The sequence below is a fragment of the Rhododendron vialii genome, chromosome 13a (assembly GCF_030253575.1).
Source record: "Rhododendron vialii isolate Sample 1 chromosome 13a, ASM3025357v1".
Classification (NCBI taxonomy): domain Eukaryota; kingdom Viridiplantae; phylum Streptophyta; class Magnoliopsida; order Ericales; family Ericaceae; genus Rhododendron; species Rhododendron vialii.
Genome location: NC_080569.1, coordinates 56,541 through 76,141, shown reverse-complemented (window position 1 = coordinate 76,141; position 19,601 = coordinate 56,541). Strand labels below are relative to the sequence as shown.

The 19,601-nt window shown below is 38.4% G+C and overlaps 1 protein-coding gene across 8 annotated transcripts in view; it reads right to left on the bottom strand.

Annotated features, from left to right (window-relative positions):
- LOC131312310 (uncharacterized) overlaps window positions 1-7,929 on the bottom strand; it is a 33,462-nt gene extending 25,533 nt beyond the window's left edge. For 4 of the 8 annotated variants that reach the window (XM_058339977.1, XM_058339978.1, XM_058339979.1 and 1 more), the window contains exons 1-7: window positions 7,383-7,819; window positions 6,568-6,699; window positions 5,167-5,241; window positions 2,196-2,266; window positions 1,978-2,077; window positions 1,788-1,886; window positions 193-319 (exon numbers count right to left, since the gene is read on the bottom strand). In XM_058339977.1, the coding sequence (XP_058195960.1) occupies window positions 193-319; window positions 1,788-1,886; window positions 1,978-2,077; window positions 2,196-2,266; window positions 5,167-5,241; window positions 6,568-6,699; window positions 7,383-7,532 (754 nt within the window). In that variant the 5' untranslated portion in view covers window positions 7,533-7,819. Of the gene's footprint in view, window positions 1-192; window positions 320-1,787; window positions 1,887-1,977; window positions 2,078-2,195; window positions 2,267-5,166; window positions 5,242-6,567; window positions 6,700-7,382 lie in introns of all 8 variants that reach the window. The other 4 variants (XM_058339973.1, XM_058339975.1, XM_058339974.1 and 1 more) reach the window with 3 other exon arrangements.
- Between the last annotated feature and the right edge of the window lie 11,672 nt (window positions 7,930-19,601).

The following is a 19,601-nucleotide window of genomic DNA, read 5'->3' as shown; positions in this document are numbered from 1 at the left end:
TAAAAACAAGATCAAATATTCAATTTTAAATGGAGAAGGCTTTGAATGTAAGGCTTCTCCCATGGTAACATATTATATGGAATGTAAACAAAGCCTTATGACTAGCAGATTGGGACAATCCTTAACTTAGAAAGCATTGTCCCACATCAACATCATAACCATGAGGCAAAATACTAAAAGCAAAAACGATACCAGATGCTCCAATTCGATTAAGGTAAACCAGTGTAGCAATCACCATCCCAGTTGTAGTTCTTCCACGCCCCATTTGGCAATTGAAAGTTATCTCTGTGTTTATATCAGCTTGAGATATTTTGTCAACCTACCAAGAAAATAGAAAAGGAGAGAGATGACCAGTGACATCTCAGCAGATTTGGAACAAGAAATTTTGAATGCTGGTTACATGGCACAACCACATCCAAAAATAAAACCTACACTTAAAATATCCAATATGCTCTAAATGAATATGAGATATAGCTACACAAACTGTGACAACCCAATACCCCAAGAGAGATGGTGGATATCCCACATCAGCCAGGAATCAACAATTGGTTTCATATATAAGAATATCCACACGAGCTTACATATAACTTGGGAACTATTGTTTTGAGCCAGTGGTTTAGGCTCCACTGACCAGGTAATTTGGGCCAGCTGGTGCGTGAGATGTTCCAGATGGTATCAGAGCCTACACCAACTGGAAGTGCGGAGGAGGGTCCCATAAGGAGATGTGCTTGGGTGGCTCCCACACGGGAGAAGTTTGAGGTGCTTGTGGTAGGTCCTACATAGAGCTTTATATCCTTGTGGCCCTCTTCTACATCGCTTGGTAGGTGGAAGTTGCTGTACCATGTGGCACAGTGAGGACGTTGCGAATAAAGGTGGGGAAATTATGACAACCAATCCCCCAAGCAAGTTGGTGGATGTCCCACTGCCACATCGGCATGAATCAAGATTTGGTTTAACATTATAGGTAAATCCACACAAGCTACCATATCACTTGGGAACTATTGTTTTGAGCCAGTGGTTTAGGCTCACCAGGTTTTTGAGCCATCTAGTGCGTGGGATGCTTACACAAACAATACCTAATTCCAAAACATTTAGGTGATCCAAGTTGGCCAATGATTCATGTTTGTCTGAGTCACACGCTAATGTAATGTGTAGTAACATGGATATAAACACTCAACCAACATGCCTCTTAAATTTCAAAATGAGACGGATTTAAGGTTCACGATGATTTTAGTCTTTTACTTTACAAGTACATCAGAAAAATGGAAACTTTTACTTTGGGCATGACAGAGTGGATGTCATACTGGCCTTTTGTTTACAGGCTTAGTAATTAAGTATTGTTTGCTTCAGCCTTCACGGGTTTAGTAAGTATGAAATGGTTCAAGTCTTTAGTATCGCTTATTCCAGGGATTTCTGGCGGCATATATCAATTATACATCTACACACTAGAAGAAATGAGTGAAAAAAGCCTCTTAAGCTAATTTTATTTATTTAGTTGCATTTACTTTTTCTTAGCTTTGAGCCCCTATGGTACTCTAAAAATGTGGATACACAGGCTGTGTATTTTTTTTCTCATTTGTTGTCGCTAACCCTGAATTCAAGAATATTCAAAGTATTTTTACTTTCTTAGTTCAAGATTTCGTGAATCCAAACATGGTGCAATCAATTTTTAGATCAACCATAATTCTTCTAGTCAATGGTAAGCTAAATGTCAATGAACTAAAGATATGAAGCAGTTTGTGAATGAATGAACGAACTTAAATCAAACGTGAAACATGGCTACTCACCAAAATATCAAAGTCCTGCTCCTTTGGTGATTTCTCATCTGTTACAGGAACACGTTCATAGTCAACAAGGTACTGTTTTGCTTGTAGTTCTTCATACACCTAGCTTGAAGAAACATTGATGAACTACATAAGACAAAATGTTGCATAAATACTGTTTCCACCTCGTATGTAGTTTAACATATTTGTATACCTCAAGTGGTGTTTTGACAGAGTCATGTGTCACCGGTTCCCACTGATCCACCATCTGACCATCAGGCAGTTCATCAGTAACCAGGATCTTATTTCCATATCTGTTAAGTCAGGTGTGCACATAAATTAACTATCATGCAAAGCAAGAACAGGAAATGAAAGGAAATCCTACAAATATATGAACAAATTAATAGAACATAAACAGCTAACAAAAAGTACCTTGCAGCTTCTAAGAGGATATCTTCTTTCAATCGAGCTTCCATTTGTTCAACCCTATCCCTGTTGATCCCCTATTTTAATATAAAACATTTTAATTGCTGAAAAGCCTAAGCCAACAAAGAACCAAACTCCAACTATAGTTGATGAAGTCCCAAAGACATCCATAATATTGGTGGCATAAAAATAAATATCAAGAATCTGTCCGTGGACCATCCCAATGGAGAGAGTAAAAGATGGGTTCTCAGCTAATACGAAAAAGGACACATAGTTAAAATTGTTGTTTTCTCAGCTAATATGTAAGAAGGGAATTTCGCAATTGAGTTTCGAGACATGCATTCGGAGTGGAATATGACACAAGGTTGTTCTCTTTGTTGAATAACTTGGTGCACTTTGTTGTGCCCATTTCGTAGCAGCTTAAGCTCTTGGGACGATTTGTGAGTTAACATGGTATCATAGATTTTTTTTTGGGGAGGTATTCGGTTCAAGTTTCTACATTTGAATCTGTTTTTGTTTACACTATATCTCTCCATTTGATTTATGTTTCACTCTAGGATTCTAGGATTCGATGTTTGCATCTCCACGTACAAAGGAAGTTGAATCTTAAGGACAGTGTTGAATAAGTTGGTATATATTATTGGACTCATTGTCTAAATAGTACTCCTTCTGACCCTCTTTATAAAATTGTTTTGGGAAATCCAACTTTTCAAGAAAAAACAATGATTCAACTACAAAAATTTTGACTTTTCAAAGATGCCCTTCAACATTTTTTTGATTCCATATAGTAGTTTACTACAATTCAAAAGAGAAGGATACAAGGGAAATGGTACTAACTTTTGATCTTTGACCAGTCAAAATGGACATCTACTGAGGGAGTGTTGTATAGCTTGATATACATTCACGGATTCACTTCCCGGAAAACTGGGGACTTTACATAGGATGGTTCATGTCTTTTTATTTGCAAGTCGTTCCCATATCTCCTTTGTATTCAGTTTCACGCTCTATATAAGGATATTTGAATATCCAAGTGTAAGACAGGGTCGCACATGAGGGAGGGTGTTAAATAGCTTGATATCAATTGTTGGGTCAATTTCTACATTGTTGTTGGGGTCCACCCATAGTGGTGGGGTTATTTTGTGTAACAACCTTAGTGTTGGGTGTTGAGCGTATTTACCTTTGGAGTCCCTTATATATAGTTGTAAACCCTATTAGGGTTAGCGTGTGACATAATGTGAGGGAGAGGGTGAGGCAAGCGTGGGGGGCCGGGTTGTGGCCTCCCGGAGAGGAACCGACGTGTGGTTCCCGGAGAGTTTTTTCATCTTTATTGTATATTGTGTGAATATATAATCAAAGGGAGTTTTTCTCTGAAATCACTGCGTGAGTTTGCATGTGTGGTGTCCCTCGCGGTCCTAACAATTGTTGGGTCCATTTTTCTACAGCTTAAGCTTTTGGGATTTGAGCTCAAGTTGGAGATGCATCAGGTTCAAGTGTCTTTGTTTGTATTTGGTCCCTGTTTGAATTATGCTTTTCCTCTTTAGAGCCTATTTCGTCCTATCTATGAATGCTTACATCTCCACATGCATGACAAGGTTTAATGTGAGAGAGGGTGTTGAATAGCTTGATTTACACAGTTGGGTCCATTTCCAAACAGATTAAGCTTTTGGGATAATTGATTAATAAGGACAACCAAACATGGATTAATGGACTAACAAAGAGGGATAGCGGAAGTACAAGTTCTTTAGTCTACTAATTTCTTAAATTCCTCCGGAATCCCGATGGACAAGCTAGCTGAATCTTAACCCGAGATTAAAACTAAATGCCAAAAATAGGGGTAGGAGTACAAGTTCTTTAGTCTACCAGTTTCTTAAGTTTCTCCTGAATCCTCATTAGCTGGATTTTAACCCAAGGTCAAAAAAGAAAGCCTTGACAATTCATTAACTTCTTTTCTTATTAGTAATACTTGACTGTACAGTACATTTCTCACCTTAGTCCAAATTTGGTCAGGACATTAAAAACCATAGCAAAAAAGTAACACAATTAATTAATCCAGAAGGCAAACGAGAACTAGCTAGCTAATTACAAAAGCGCAGCCACATAAAGCCCAGAAAGGTAGATGCCCCCCTCAACTTTGTAAAAATCATAGCCCAGAAGGTTTGCTATCTTTCTCCCCCTAAATAGTTTCATATGCACTTCTAAATCATTCAATTCCCCGAACTATTTTTCTTGTTTCCAAGAAAAGTTCATTTTCTTTAAAACTACCCACACTATATGCATACGCGTGTGTGAATAGATATCTATATATAACCAAGAGAATTGCTGGTTCTCACTATTCACTTGTCCATTATTTCTCTCTTTGTTGAGGTTGAACGGGACAGGTCTCTCTATTCCCTTCTTAATCTTTTGGAGCTGGGAGGTAGGTTTATATTGTCAATATGTACGATATACGATCACGAAACCTCAATTCCTAGAGGCAGGAGGCATGTAAACTGACAGAAGGTTGAAGAACAACAACTATATATCCAATATATGATCATGCACATGTAATCTGTACCCTTAAAAAAACCTCTGCGAAAACCCCCCAAATCTTAATCTCATAGTTCCCGATCAAATTTTGATGATCTGAGCCGCTCAATGTGTTCAGCACGTGATTTTAAGGGTGCCCGCGAAAAATTGGCAAAAAAATAACCGGGAAGGGCTTGATTTGAGCAGTTTTTTATTGAACCGTTCAATAAAAAACTATTCGGATGAAGCCCTTCCCGGTCATTTTTTTTGCTGATTTCTCGCGAGTACCCTTAAAATCACGTTCTGATTACATTGAGTGGCTAGGATCATCAAAATTCGATTGGGAACTTGGGCGGGGGGGGGGGGGGGGGGGGGGGGGGGCGGGGGGTTTAGAGGGTTTTTTAAGGGTCCCCGGAACCGCCCCGTATATTACATATAAAATTGTCCATTCAATATATCTGCAATAACACACCGTATATTCAAGGTTGGAGAAAGGCCTCTCAACATCACGCAAAACAAAAGGGCGTCCATTGATATATACAACCTGCTTAATAAGAAATAGGAAGGAAACAATAACTCAGAAAAGCGGATTTTAATACATATCATATCAGGGATCGTACAATGCTTATCAGGTAATAAATGCCAAAACAACATCTAAACATGGTCGATAAGATAGATTCAAACACAGAGAAATTGGTAACATTCAGATGCTTACCGATATGCCAACATCCATACATTTTTCTCCTTTACAAACAAGAAGATTGGCTGCATTTCAATCAGGAATTGATGTTTCATCCCTCATGTTACTTAGTAATCATATGAGAATATCTCACATGCCATCCACAAATCCAAAATGATTTTCTTTAGGAATATAACTTTTAAGTTCAAAATCCTTTAAGATCAATGAGTGCTCAATATGTTGCTACGCAAACCGCTCTCCCACATTTTTTGGTCTAGTATCCATGTGGGAGTTTGCACAAGGGAGCACGAAGAATTAGTATGAAAATGAAATACAATATTGATCCCTTGTGTCAAGTAGAAATACTAACCACTGCATTACCAATTCAAATGATAGAAAAAAGAAGGGGCACCAGTTCTCATAAATCACCGAAAACAATAGAAGGGATTAGGAGAAGAGCATAGTACTCCACCTTTAAATCACTCCCCAAATGATGTTTGACGGAATCACATACAAGGAATCAGATCCAAGCCCATGAATGTCATATGAAGGTGTTTTCGAGTTCTAGGGTTTCGAAAATAGGAACTCACTAATTTTCGAACTTGAATCGACTTGATAGATTAAGGACTACATAACTGGACAACTATGCATTAAACTCTCAAATAACACAATCTTGTACACACCCATTATTAGGAATCATAAGTAATACAATACATCAAATGTTTGCCCTGTTTCTGCGTCCTTGATAGGAAGGTTAGACGTATCTCACACAGACATGCACCCGCACAAAATCCTAATATTGATCCATCGTTACATTGTATGTCGAATTGGCGGTAAACGACAGTATGTGAACAAATTTACCCAATAAAATTCATCACGGTCCAGTGCAAAGTTGACTTTCTAATATCAAGAGTTGATAAGAGAGTTTTGATGTCAAAATGAATCTTTTAAGATATCTGGGGATATTTCAGGCATCACATAAACTATCTAGAGATATTTCAACTAGATATCTGTGCTTTCTTTATCTTCAAAGTATTGCTGATATCAAAATTCTCTACAGCCTTTTGGCGTTCCAAAAGTTTAACTTTTCTAAGAGATACAATAGTGGATAATGGCAATGCATCGTCAGGATGAAACATAACTTGCTCAATGTTGCGGTGAAATCTAATATGGAAAGCAAGTTATCAGCTTTACCGGCTCTTCACGAAGGTTAATCCAAAGTACTCGTGTCTGTTTTCCATCTATTTGAGCCCCAACATGGTTAAGAACGTTCCGGATCCCATCAATGGTAGGAATTGCAACACCATGAACATGCAACGAGTCCGCCTATCATAAAGCAAAAGAAATTAAAGAGATTCAGTGATATCATTAGATAACACATTTTTGCATTCATACTGACGTTTGGTTATATAAGCGTGAATGATGTCCACATCACAAGTCCAATTTGTATGTTAACCGACTATGCCAGCGCATTTCTTTTTTCAGCATAATTGTAGGTTATTACTATCCACTGACAAGTATATTAATTTTGGCAGTCATGAGTTTTTTGATTGCCAAAACCGTTGAATTAATTTGGTAATGTTAAGGTACAGAGTATTTAAGTTCATAATACTAATTTTGGCAGTCATGAGTTTTTTGATTGCCAAACATGGATTAGGGGTTTTGCCAATAATGTTAGGTATTTTCACCAAGCACGAGGACAACTTTAAACATGAGAATCACCTAGTGGAAGATTCGGAGGATTACTTTGTCTGAGCCTAGCAGACGCTTCAGTGGGAAAATATTCACTAGGAGAAGAACAAAATTGAACGAATGAAGAAAATAATAATGAGATTGCCAAAAAGTCGGGCGGGAAGGAAATAATAATGAGATTAACAAACAGTATCTGTTTGAGTCCAATGGAATCAGAATCAAAAGAAAATCTCAAATGGTAGTAGTAAAAGAAAACACATCTGACAAGATTGTAGAGATGGGAAATCAATTAATGACATGATAGGGCAAAAACTGACCTGACGGTAGTTGGGAGCACCATCGATCTGCGGAGACAAGCGTTTGTTCTGGCAACCAGGAAAATGATCACTCTTGAGAATGGTCTTCTTCCCCAGCACGGATCCCCCTCTTAGTTTCATGACCTGCTCCGGTTCCTTTTGTATCGACATGCTGCGCGCGCTTCGATACGATTACCAATTTCCAATTTCCCGGAAAACGAAAAACAACTCCTCCTCCGTCAAGTGTATTTTAGTTATGCAATCCTCGCATATCATATCATCTCAGCAATGCATGGCCACCGATTCGGCCAGCGAAATTGAAAGGATGGATACCCGCAGCGAGTGATCCTGGTGCTAGAAAATAGAGCGTCGCTGAATGCCGACACTGATAAACAAAATGGAAGAGTTAGCGCGCGCGCGCTCTCTCTCTCTCTCTCTCTCTCTCTCTCTCTCTCAACAATTTTAAACCGAAAGTAAAGGAAAGGAAAGAAATTTTATGGAGCCAGACGATGGATGAGTGGATGGAGGGAAGGGCATATAGAGGATAAGCGGTGTTGGGAGCAGTAGTAGAAATTTTATCCGGCGAGCGACCTTTTACTGATGTGTGTTTCTAAAATCCAAAAAGAGATACTCCTACTATAAACTTTTACGCGGACCCACCATGAATACAAATTTTGCACCCACCGATGAACAAGTGACACATCGTACTGTTGGAAAAATAGAATTTTAACCAAAAAAAATTTGGTGGGACCACACCACGCGAGATGAATCCAAATTGGTTTTAGATACTTCTTGCTAAGAAGTTTAAATCAGTGAAAGAATGAATAAATTGCTAAGAAGTTTAAACCAGTGAAAGAATGAATAAATTCCATTGATAGATGAATGAGAAATTGTCTCTCAAAGTGGGTTTTGGACCAACAACAGTGCACGGTTGGATGGTCAAAACTGGGTTGATTATCCAGAGTTATTACCCATAATTGCGTATTCAATTTAAAAAATATTAACTGTATTAGTTTTATTTCAGAATTGAATTGCAGAATCAATTCCCCTATTGATTGAGAGGCTCCTCCATCATTGCAGCATTCATGGCAGAGGCTCCTCCTTTCACTATGAAAGAAGATCTTTTCCTTTGGTTTCAATACACCAAAAACCACACCGAAAATCCAAAGCTTTTCGACTTCTGCAATATCGTTCTTCCTTTGAGAGAGAGAGAGAGAGTACAAACACAAGTTGGTTTAACGGGCAATTTACGGCGGTGCTCCGGCGGCTGAGTGGTAACCGAGTCAACCCTGGGAAACGAACACCGACACAACCTCCAACACCGGTGAGGCGGCAAATTTGTCTTAAGGGCACCGTTGTACAAAACGGATCTCGGTTTGGAATTGCCAATACTCTTTTTTTACAGTTTATGTTTACATTTCATATTCTGTAATTTTGTGATCCATGTTCATGTTGTAATTTTCAGAAATTAGTAAAATCGTTTATTGTTTTTCTACACTATTTTTCTACAATCTTAAGACAAATTATTTTTTGGAAAATAGTGTTCCTGTTTGGATGAAGGAAAAATAGTTTACCATCAGTTTTTGGAAATTGTTAAACACGGGTTTTTCATATCTTTCGGAACCAAATTAGTTTTTGGGAAAGTAGTTGCTTGAAAAAAGACAAAAAAAAAAACAGTGATTTCACGGAACAGTTTTTTGGGTTTGTTGATTATGTGTTATGACTAGTTTGATTTTTTCAAAGTTGTTATCTAACCTTTTGAATTGGTAAAGGAATTTTGTCCACTACTGTTATTGTTGGTACAACAATTCTCATGTTTTGATTAGCATTTGTGTTTGCTAATTGTTCTTGTTATTTTAATTCTCGGCTCAGTGGGTTGCGAAACTTTGCTTCGTTCTAATATTTACCCATATGTGATTACCGAGTTCGGTTTTGATTCGGGGTATTTAGAGCACGAGTATTTTTGTGGGTTGTAACGGTAAAAGGGAAAAACTTGTTATTTGTTTTTCATGTTTATAGTATTGATGTCAGTACTTGAGGTTGGTAATCGGTTTCGGTATTTGTATAAATACCAATGGAACGATTTAGTCAATTGCTTATTTGGTTATGCAAATACTCTACTGACTCTCAATTGCCAACTTGATTGATTGTTATAAGTGGCTGCTACAAGTTAGAGGATTCTTGTAAAGACAAAATCCATTTTTCGCCGTAAAGGGGAAAAAAATGCAAATTTTTGCAAGAAGAAAAGAGTTTTGCATGTGTGTGTAACTGATCTCGTAAATGCCTTGCTTAATATTTTAGCATAACCATTTTTGCATTAAGAGGTTATGAGTACTGGATATTGATTTGGCACTAAAGGGCATTAGAGAGTCTTGGGCTACTACTTTGAATATTCACACTCCAGTAACGGTTTTAGCGTTTTGAAGGCATTCTATTTGTTTGGTGCATTGAATTCAGGAGTATAGAATTTGACTTTTCAAACTAATTGGTTTATGACTTATACTGACTGGTTCTGTGGTTATGCGGGAACTCTATTGTGCTTCTGTATCCGTTTTCAGTATTATAAAGGAATAAAGGGAAAAGTCAGTAGTGATTTTGCTTGACTCTGTTATTTGGTTTCAATTATCGAAACAGTGGAAGGGTTATCTAATTGTTGCGATTGAGTTTTGGAAGAAACAGGTGTCTGGGATAGTTGTGCGTGATGAGCCCATAGCTTTTTGGAGCATGGTTATTTTGCAGCTCATGGGTGGTCATGATTGATGTTTGCTCGGAACAAAAGGAGAAATTATTTGGCTTCAACGTCGGTCAGTAGTGTGCCACTCGACCTTGGATGGATAAACTGTTTGGCTACGGTCAATCGTGCGTGATTGGGCCTCAAATCAGTTTTTGATAAACTGTTGGGCTACGGCCTCAGTTAGTCGTGTGCGACTCGTCTTTAGATCATTGGATCGTTTGGCCTCTGGAGTAGTCTACTTGGCTTTGGCTTTGGCTTTGGCTTTGGCTTTGGCACTGCTCGGCCTCGGTCTTGTGTTTGATCTGTTCGGTGTAGACAATTTCTGTACTCTGCTTTGTTGGACAAAGTGTTTTCGGAAATATGTCTAAATAAGGGAATACTTAAGTTGGTATTTTCCTAAGTGGGTTGACCATAACTGTTTGGTGCGCCAACAGTGGTTCCTGCGAGAACAATTTTCTCTCATTTAAAGAATGAGCAGAATAGACAAGTGATTGTCTTGTGAGGGTCCAAGTGACAAAGACATCTTATCAATGAGTTGAAAGAAGTACTGAGCTATTGGATTTAATCCACATTGAGGTGTGTGATTTACAGTTACCTTCGAATGTGGGAGTGTCTCGCAAAGGTAGCTGTACCTCCACCTAAAAAGGAGAAGATAGGACCAAGGACTGTTAATTGTGTGTTTATTGGTTACGCACATAACAGTACTACCTATTGATTCCTTGTGTATGAATTTGAGATACTGGATACTCATAAGAACACTATCATAGAATCTAAGAATGCGATGTTCTTTGAACACGTATTTCCATATAGATCCATAGAAGAGTCGAGTTCCGTGAAGCGGACTTTGGAGACTGCACATGAAAGCGGTCAAGACCAAGAGGAAGAGCGTGATGTTGAGCCTAGACGAAGCAAAAGGGCTAGAACATCAACAACATTTGGTCTAGACTTCCTAACGTATCTGTTAGAAAGTGAGCCTCGGACATTCAAGGAAGTTGTGAGCTCTCTTGAGGGTTCTTTGGCTATTAAGAGTGAAATTGATTCCATTCTGCAAAACCATACGTGGGAATTGGTAGATCTTCCTCCTAGTAGTAAGCCTTTGGGCTACAAGTGAATTTTCAAGAGGAAGATGAAGGCAGATGGATCAATAGATAAGTACAAAGCTAGGCTTGTCATTAAAAGGTATAGACAAAAGGAAGGTCTAGACTACTTTGATATTTATTCTCCTATCACTAGGATCACATCCATTCAAATGATAATCGCATTTCCAGCATTGCGAAATCTTAAGATACATCAAATGGATGTGAATACAGCTTTCGTAAATGGCAATTTAGATGAGAAAATCTACATGGAACAACCAGATGGTTTTTCTGCGCCCGGTCAAAAAAGGGAAAGTCTGCAGACTTGTTAGATCTTTGTATGGTCTAAAACAAGCACCGAAACAATGGCATGAGAAATTTGACAATGCTATAATGTCAAGTGATTTCACAATCAACGAGTATGACAAATGTGTATATGTCAAAGACACAGACGTAGGGGACGTCATTTTGTGTCTCTACGTTGATGACATGCTCATTGTTGGTAGTGACGATAAGATTATCAAATCTACCAAAAAGATATTGAACTCGAAGTTTGAAATGAAAGATATGGGTCTTACAGATGTAGTACTAGGTGTTAAAATCACTAGAACATCTAATGGACTTGCACTATCTCAGTCTTATTATGTCGATAAGATTCTTGAGAAGTTCAGCAAGTCTGATACAAGTATAGCAAGGACTCCTGTGGATACAAATCTCCACTTATCCAAGAATGTAGGGGTAGGGGTATCCCAATTGGAGTATTCTCGGATAATTGGGAGTCTAATGTACCTGATGAGCTGTACAAGGCCCGACATAGCCTATTTAGTTAGCAATCTGAGTAGATATACGAGTAATCCAAGGCGTAACCACTGGAAAACGATAGTGAGAGTACAACACTATTTAAGGCATACTCGTAATTTGGAACTGCACTACACCAGATATCCCAACAGTACTAGAAAGGTACTGTGATGCAAACTTGATATCAGATATGAAAGACTCGAAATCCACGAGTGGATATGTCTTTACATTTGGTGGTGCAGCTGTCTCTTGGAAATCTTCAAAACAGACGTGTATAGCACGTTCTACGATGGAATCTAAATTCATTACTTTAGATAAAGCAACTGAAGAGGTAGAATGACTACGCCATTTTCTAGAAGATATTCCAAGATGGTCGAAACCTATGCCAGCAATTTGCGTCCATTGCGATAGTCAATCAGCAATAGGATGGGCACAAAGTAATATGTATAATGGTAAGTCTAGGCATATCCGTTATACACACAATACCATTAGACAATTACTCTCAATTGGGGTTGTGACTATTGACTATGTGAAGTTAAAGGACAACATTGCAAATCCGCTAACAAAATGGTTAAATAAAGAGCTAGTTGAGAAAGCATCGAAGGGAATAATGGGACTAAAGCCTACTATGCTCATGTTACCGTGAAGGAAAACCAACCTAGCTGACTAGAGATCCCAAGATCTAGGTTCAATGGGACAACCTACTTGCGAGTAACGAAAAACGATCACTGTGGAGACATGCTCTATTGCTCATTCCTATAGTGCGAAACAGTGATACCTGCAAATGGAAACAGGTTAAGCATTGGCTTTTAATGACTCTTATGCGCTGGAATGCCAAGCGGGGTATAATAGGATACCCTTTATAAGAAGGTCACCTATGTGAGTATGAAGTGGGGCCGCTTCTTTTAGAATTTAGGAAGGCGAAATTTTCGAAAAAATACTTGCAGAACCAGGAAGGGGTGTCATGGCCAAAACGAACCCAATAGTGAGAACTGAACTGTGTTGGGAGAAGTTCTGTGTGATGCCTGTTGTCTCGGTTTACACAAATGGCAGAACAGTTCAAGACAACATGTTTACTGGTCAGCCAGTAAATCCGATAGGTATTCATAAGGGAAGGTTCAAGGCCAAAAGCTACCTATACTATATGGAATTTTTCCATTGTACTCTCTCTCGTGTCAGCTTTGTCTCCCGAATCGGATTTAGCCAATTTCATTCATGTGGGAGATTGTTGGAAAAATAGAATTTTAACCAAAGAGAATTTGGTGGGACTCACACCGCGCAAGGTGAGCCCAAGTGAGTTTTAGATACTCCTTACTAAGGAGTTTAAACCAGTGAAAGAATGAATAAATTTCATTGAGAGATGAATGAGAAATTGTCTCTCAAAATGGGTTTTGGACCACCAAGAGTGCACGGTTGGATGGTCAAAACTGTGTTGATTACCCAGAGTTATTATCCATGATTGCGTATTCAATTTTGGAAATAATAACTGTATCAGTTTTATTTCATAATTGAATTGCAGAATCAATTCCCCTATTGATTGAAAGGCTCCTCCATCATTGCAGCATTCATGGCAGAGGCTCCTCCTTCAGCTATAAAAGAAGATCTTTTCCTTTGGTTTCAATACACCAAAAACCACACCGAAAATCAAAAGCATCGAAGGGAATAATGGGACTAAAGCCTACTATGCTCATGTTACCGTGAAGGAAAACCAACCTAGCTGACTAGAGATCCCAAGATCTAGGTTCAATGGGACAACCTACTCGCGAGTAACGGAAAACGATCACTGTGGAGACATGCTCTATTGCTCATTCCTATAGTGCGAAACAGTGATACCTGCAAATGGAAACAGGTTAAGCATTGGCTTTTAATGACTCTTATGCGCTGGAATGCCAAGCGGGGTATAATAGGATACCCTTTATAAGAAGGTCACCTATGTGAGTATGAAGTGGGGCCGCTTCTTTTAGAATTTAGGAAGGCGAAATTCTCGAGAAAATACTTGCAGAACCAGGAAGGGGTGTCATGGCCAAAACGAACCCAATAGTGAGAACTGAACTGTGTTGGGAGAAGTTCTGTGTGATGCCTGTTGTCTCGGTTTACACAAATGGCAGAACAGTTCAAGACAACATGTTTACTAGTCAGCCAGTAAATCCGATAGGTATTCATAAGGGAAGGTTCAAGGCCAAAAGCTACCTATACTATACGGAATTTTTCCATTGTACTCTCTCTCGTGTCAGCTTTGTCTCCCGAATCGGATTTAGCCAATTTCATTCATGTGGGAGATTGTTGGAAAAATAGAATTTTAACCAAAGAGAATTTGGTGGGACTCACACCGCGCAAGGTGAGCTCAACTGCCCAACTGCCCAATTGAGTTTTAGATACTCCTTACTAAGGAGTTTAAACCAGTGAAAGAATGAATAAATTCCATTGAGAGATGAATGAGAAATTGTCTCTTAAAGTGGGTTTTGGACCACCAAGAGTGCACGGTTGGATGGTCAAAACTGTGTTGATTACCCAGAGTTATTATCCATGATTGCGTATTCAATTTTAGAAATAATAACTGTATCAGTTTTATTTCATAATTGAATTGTAGAATCAATTCCCCTATTGATTGAAAGGCTCCTCCATCATTGCAGCATTCATGGCAGAGGCTCCTCCTTCAGCTATAAAAGAAGATCTTTTCCTTTGGTTTCAATACACCAAAAACCACACCGAAAATCAAAAGCTCTTCGACTTCTGCAATATCGTTCTTCCTTTGAGAGAGAGAGTACAAACACAAGTTGGTTTGACGGGCAGTCTACGGCGATACTTCGGCGGCTGAGTGGTAACCGAGTCAACCCTGAGAGACGAACACCGACATAACCTCTAGCACCAGTGAGGCGGCGAATTTGTCTTAAGGGCACCGTTGTACAAAACGGGTCTCGATTTGGAATTGCCAATACTCTTTTTTTATAGTTTATGTTTACATTTCATATTCTGTAATTTTGTGATTCATGTTCATGTTGTAATTTTCAGAAATTAGTAAAATCGTTTATTGTTTTTCTGCACTATTTTCCTACACATACAAAATACATTCTCATCAAACACTCACTCAAGCACATACACCATCTGATCCCTGTCCCCTCTCTCTCTGTCTCCCAAATGGTATCCTTATCTCAGCCCACGCTGGAGCACCGCCATCAGCCACCACCTCCTCTCAGGCCACCCTCTTCCCCAGCATCACTACCAACATAAATTTGTTTCTTCCACAAACTAGGTTCGATTAATCATTTTAAAAAATGATTCGTTCTCAGAAACTATTAAAGATTCAAAAACAAAGGAAATTGGAAAGGGAAGATGAGTGTGAGGTCTGATTTTGAAGTTAGAGAAGACCTGTGGTGGAGTCTAAAATACAATGGAAGTTTTAGCTCTGTAACAAGCTCCATTTACATGACCTAATTTAAATTTCGGCAGTCCAAGATGAAGGATTTGAGTACGTTTTGTCGGGTTTGATATGAAATTGGGGATTTCTTGAGGATAGGTGCCGACGAGCAATGAATTGGTCACCTGTATAGTCGTCTTTGCCGGTCTCGGCGAGGAGACGAGTGCTACCGCTGTAGTTTGAAGAGGACTCGACGGATGTTGCGATTGGTGAGCTGGGTGTAAGAATTGTCGGTGTTGATGAGCACCGTTGTTCCGAGAGCCGTACCTCTCCACAAGGAACTGTACCGTCGCCTGTGGTGGCGGTGTACCGTCGCCTGTCGTGGGCTGAGATGAGGAAATGGGGAAAAGAGAGGGATCAGGTGAGGGAGGGTGTTTGTGGGTGTTTGGCGGGGATGTATTTTGTATGAGGTGTCACTTATTCATTGGTGGCTGCAAAACTTGTCTTCACGAAGTGTCTGTGTAAAAGTTTATCTCAATAAAAATAGGTCACACTTGAAAAGTAAAGAAAAAATGACATTTTGTTAAAATATTAGTAGCATACTAGACGCTTAATTTTTAGGAGGCTACGCCACAAATTGCCCTTCTAAAAAATAAATCACTACAGTATATCGTAACAAAAATCACATATCAATTATTTTATCTTTTTGGTACATCTACTCTAAAAACACTTGAAAAATAAAAAGTATTACAAATTTTGATTAAAATAAAATACTTTGTAGCCAACTAGACACTTAAGTTGGGAGGTTTGTGCCACTTATTGCACTCTAGTTAAAAACACTATTCCTACAGGAAATTGATTTTAGCACTTTAAAAATTGATGGAGGAACTCCAAAACGATGTCATTTTGTGTATCAACATAGTTCAGTTTTAGAACCCCTCCATCAATTTTTGAAGTGCCAAAATCACAATCCTTCCTATATGGTAATTGAAATCGTGAAATTTGAACGTGTAGTTTAGCTTTAGCAAGTTAAAAAGTGAATTAGTAAGATTCGTTATTTGAAAAAAAAAAATCCATTATTAGAAAATCTAAATTATTTTTGGTACTCATATATTGTGATACAGTATTACAACCGCTACATTTTACTTTATTGAGATGAACAAACCATACGATCATCTTATGAAAGCACCAAAGTTTACTCATATAGGCTGTAATAGGCAAATTCATTTGTCTTGTTATCAGAGAGTTTTTTTTTTGGGTACCGTCTGCAACTCAAAATGATTTCTTTTTGGCTATTATGAGTTCGGTGGTGGTGGTGGAGTAACAAATTTCACCTTCGGCAGCTTACCATGAAAAAGGTGAGGAGTTATCCAATGGTTGATCTTTCATAAAAAAGACATAATTATTGCTTTGTTTTTTTTTTTTAACAACAGTCAATCCCTTCATATCAAAGCGCCGAACTATAATTTCAACAAATGATACAAGAAAGAACCAAAACTACCAAAGCGGCAAAGTCCAAACACTGGCATCACTGCAAAAGCAGATCATTGAAAATCATGGGCATAGAACCCAGTCAAACCTTGACAGTAGAAGATCCCACAGGATCCACAGCTCAAACCAGATGAAGCACAGATGAAATTATCGGTGGATATGCTATCCATGAGTGTCAATCGTCTGCGCGCTCTTGCCGGAAGACCACAAAACATCGGCAAGTAAACACCAACAGAAGCAACCTCCCAGACAGAGCAAACGAACGCAAGTCCGGCACGAGCTTCCGCTGTCACGGCAAGCACTGGCTGCAAGCCGACAGCTCGCCTGCAAACACAGCCACAACGAGACAGGATAACCGAGCCACAACAAAGAACCCTAACGTAATATTATTAACCCTAACCTAATATTATTGCTTTGTTGACATCATATCATTGAGGCATTTTACTCACTCGAGCTTGAGGTGTTTTTTATTTGACTTCTTATTGCATTTTTGCGCATCCGTGATATGAAAAATTACACCTATCATTGTTGAGGAATTGCCCCTGAATCTAAGCTAATTGTAACCTAAGTAATGACATGGACGCTTCTAACCTTTATACTCACACATGTCAACTTTTAGCTTCAAGTAAAAGTGTGTTGGGCCAAATTAATTGTGATTAAAACAAAAGGAGATGATAATGCCAAAACTCATTTTGTTGCTGCCAAAACACGTACTAAATATATCTGTAACTGACCCATTTGTCCTTGTAACTTGTAAGTCCTGAACCAACCTTCAATGCCAACGCCCCCTCTTTTCAATATTTCTTCTTCCTCCCTTGCTGCTCCGTTACCCCATTCCAAATTCATCTTATACCATTAAAGCCCTCATCAAGATTGAGTGAGAGTGATCAGAAATCTTGAGCAGCCGTCGATATAGGCTGACTCATCAAGTCACGACGAACAACGGAACAAAATCGCCCAAGTTGGCGGTTTGATCAAGTACGAGATTTAGGAATATCCTTTTCCAAATGTTGGATCATTTCAAAAAAACTAACTGGCCTCCATTGTTGAAGCTGGCAATTTTCGAGCTTGAGCTCTGAATAACCTAGTTCAAGTAACGGCTTCATCAATGGTTAAATCGCCAATTGTAGAATTTAATTATAAATCGAAGTTGTTTTCGAAGTTTGAATGTGTGTTGTAATTTGAAGAACTCGAATTATGTTAGAGAAGAAGTTTGCTTTCTCCATTGCTGAGCTGAGTGGGTTTAACATATTCCTTCAAATTCGAGATGAACGGCCAGTATAATGGTCATAAAACTAGGATTCAAAAGTAAAGAAAGGAGAATGTTGTTCAAATCGATTTGTGGCTATATAAATGACGAGAATAGAATTGGGGATGTTTGTAGTTGAGTTACAAGAAGATAGAATAATCCCAGAGTAGAATTGGGGATGGGGACGAAGCAAATGTAGAATAGTGCTAGTATTGAATGGGTTGCAGATCAAAAACAAAAAGAGAGAGAGCATTGAATGGGTAATATTTAGGAGGACAAATAAGTCAGTTAAGTGTAAATTCTATTTGGGTTTTGGCAGCAACAAAATGGGTTTTGGCATTATCATTTTCCAAAACAAATTGATATTATTTTAGCTTTTCATCACATATTTTTCAACTTTTAATTATTTTTAGCTTTTCACATCACATTCGTTCATCTCTATGTCATAAAGATTATAAATTATAAATCAACGTTGAAAAGAATTCATGAAAGATGATGCTAAAGACATTAAAAGACTATCTTTTTAAAAAAATTCAAACTTATTTCATATTTAGTGAATTTTTTTCAAATTTGGTATTTATTTTATAATTTTCTGATTTCTCTCATCATCTACATACAATTAATCCAAAATATTTAACCTGAATCTAGTAAGAATTATGAGCGAAAAAACCCCAAAAAAAAAACTCCATCAGAAAGAGACCCAAAAAATCTGGCATGGGGTTCTAAGTTGCAACCAATGCTGTTACACACACAAAAAAATGCACAGATCCGTTGTGGGGCCCACTACGAGTTTCACACAAACAATCTGAGCCGTTCATTAAATGTAAAATATTTTTTCAAGGGCCTCCGCCAAGAAATAAGCTCAATTCAAAACCTATCGGTGCTCGATCTAATCATCTAACTTTTCATTCGAATTTCAGGATAATGAAAAGTTAGACGATTGGATCGAGCACCTATAGGTATCGGATTGAGCTGAATGAAATCTAAATGAAAACTTAGATGATTGGATCCAGCGCCTATAGGTATTGAATTGAGCCGATTTTTCGCGGGGGCCCTTAAAAAAATATTTTACGTTCATTCATGAACGACTCATATTGTTTGCGTAGGACTCATAGTTGGCCCAGTTGCAACCATCAGTAAAAAATGAGTGAGAATGGTTTGAGATTGATTCACGGAGTCGCGCAATCACACCCGTCCATTTCAGCAATCAATAATTGTTTTTAATTCGGATCGTCCAAAACGCATTTGGACGGCCAAGATTAAGCTCATAAATATGAGGCTCCGTAAATAAAATTTTCTCTAATGGTTTATGTGATTTGCAAGGTGTGCAAATTTGAATGCATTTCAACAATTATTCGGGAATACTAGACATCCAAATTCTCAACAAGTCAGACGTCTGAACCTGAACCTGAATGATATACTTGGTACTATTTCCGTGTTCAAGGAGGCTTACATTCGAAAGGTGAAGCATTTTATTGGGTGGGTTATAAGTTGAAAGTTTTATCGCGGAATTATGAAAAAGACCCGAGGGAAA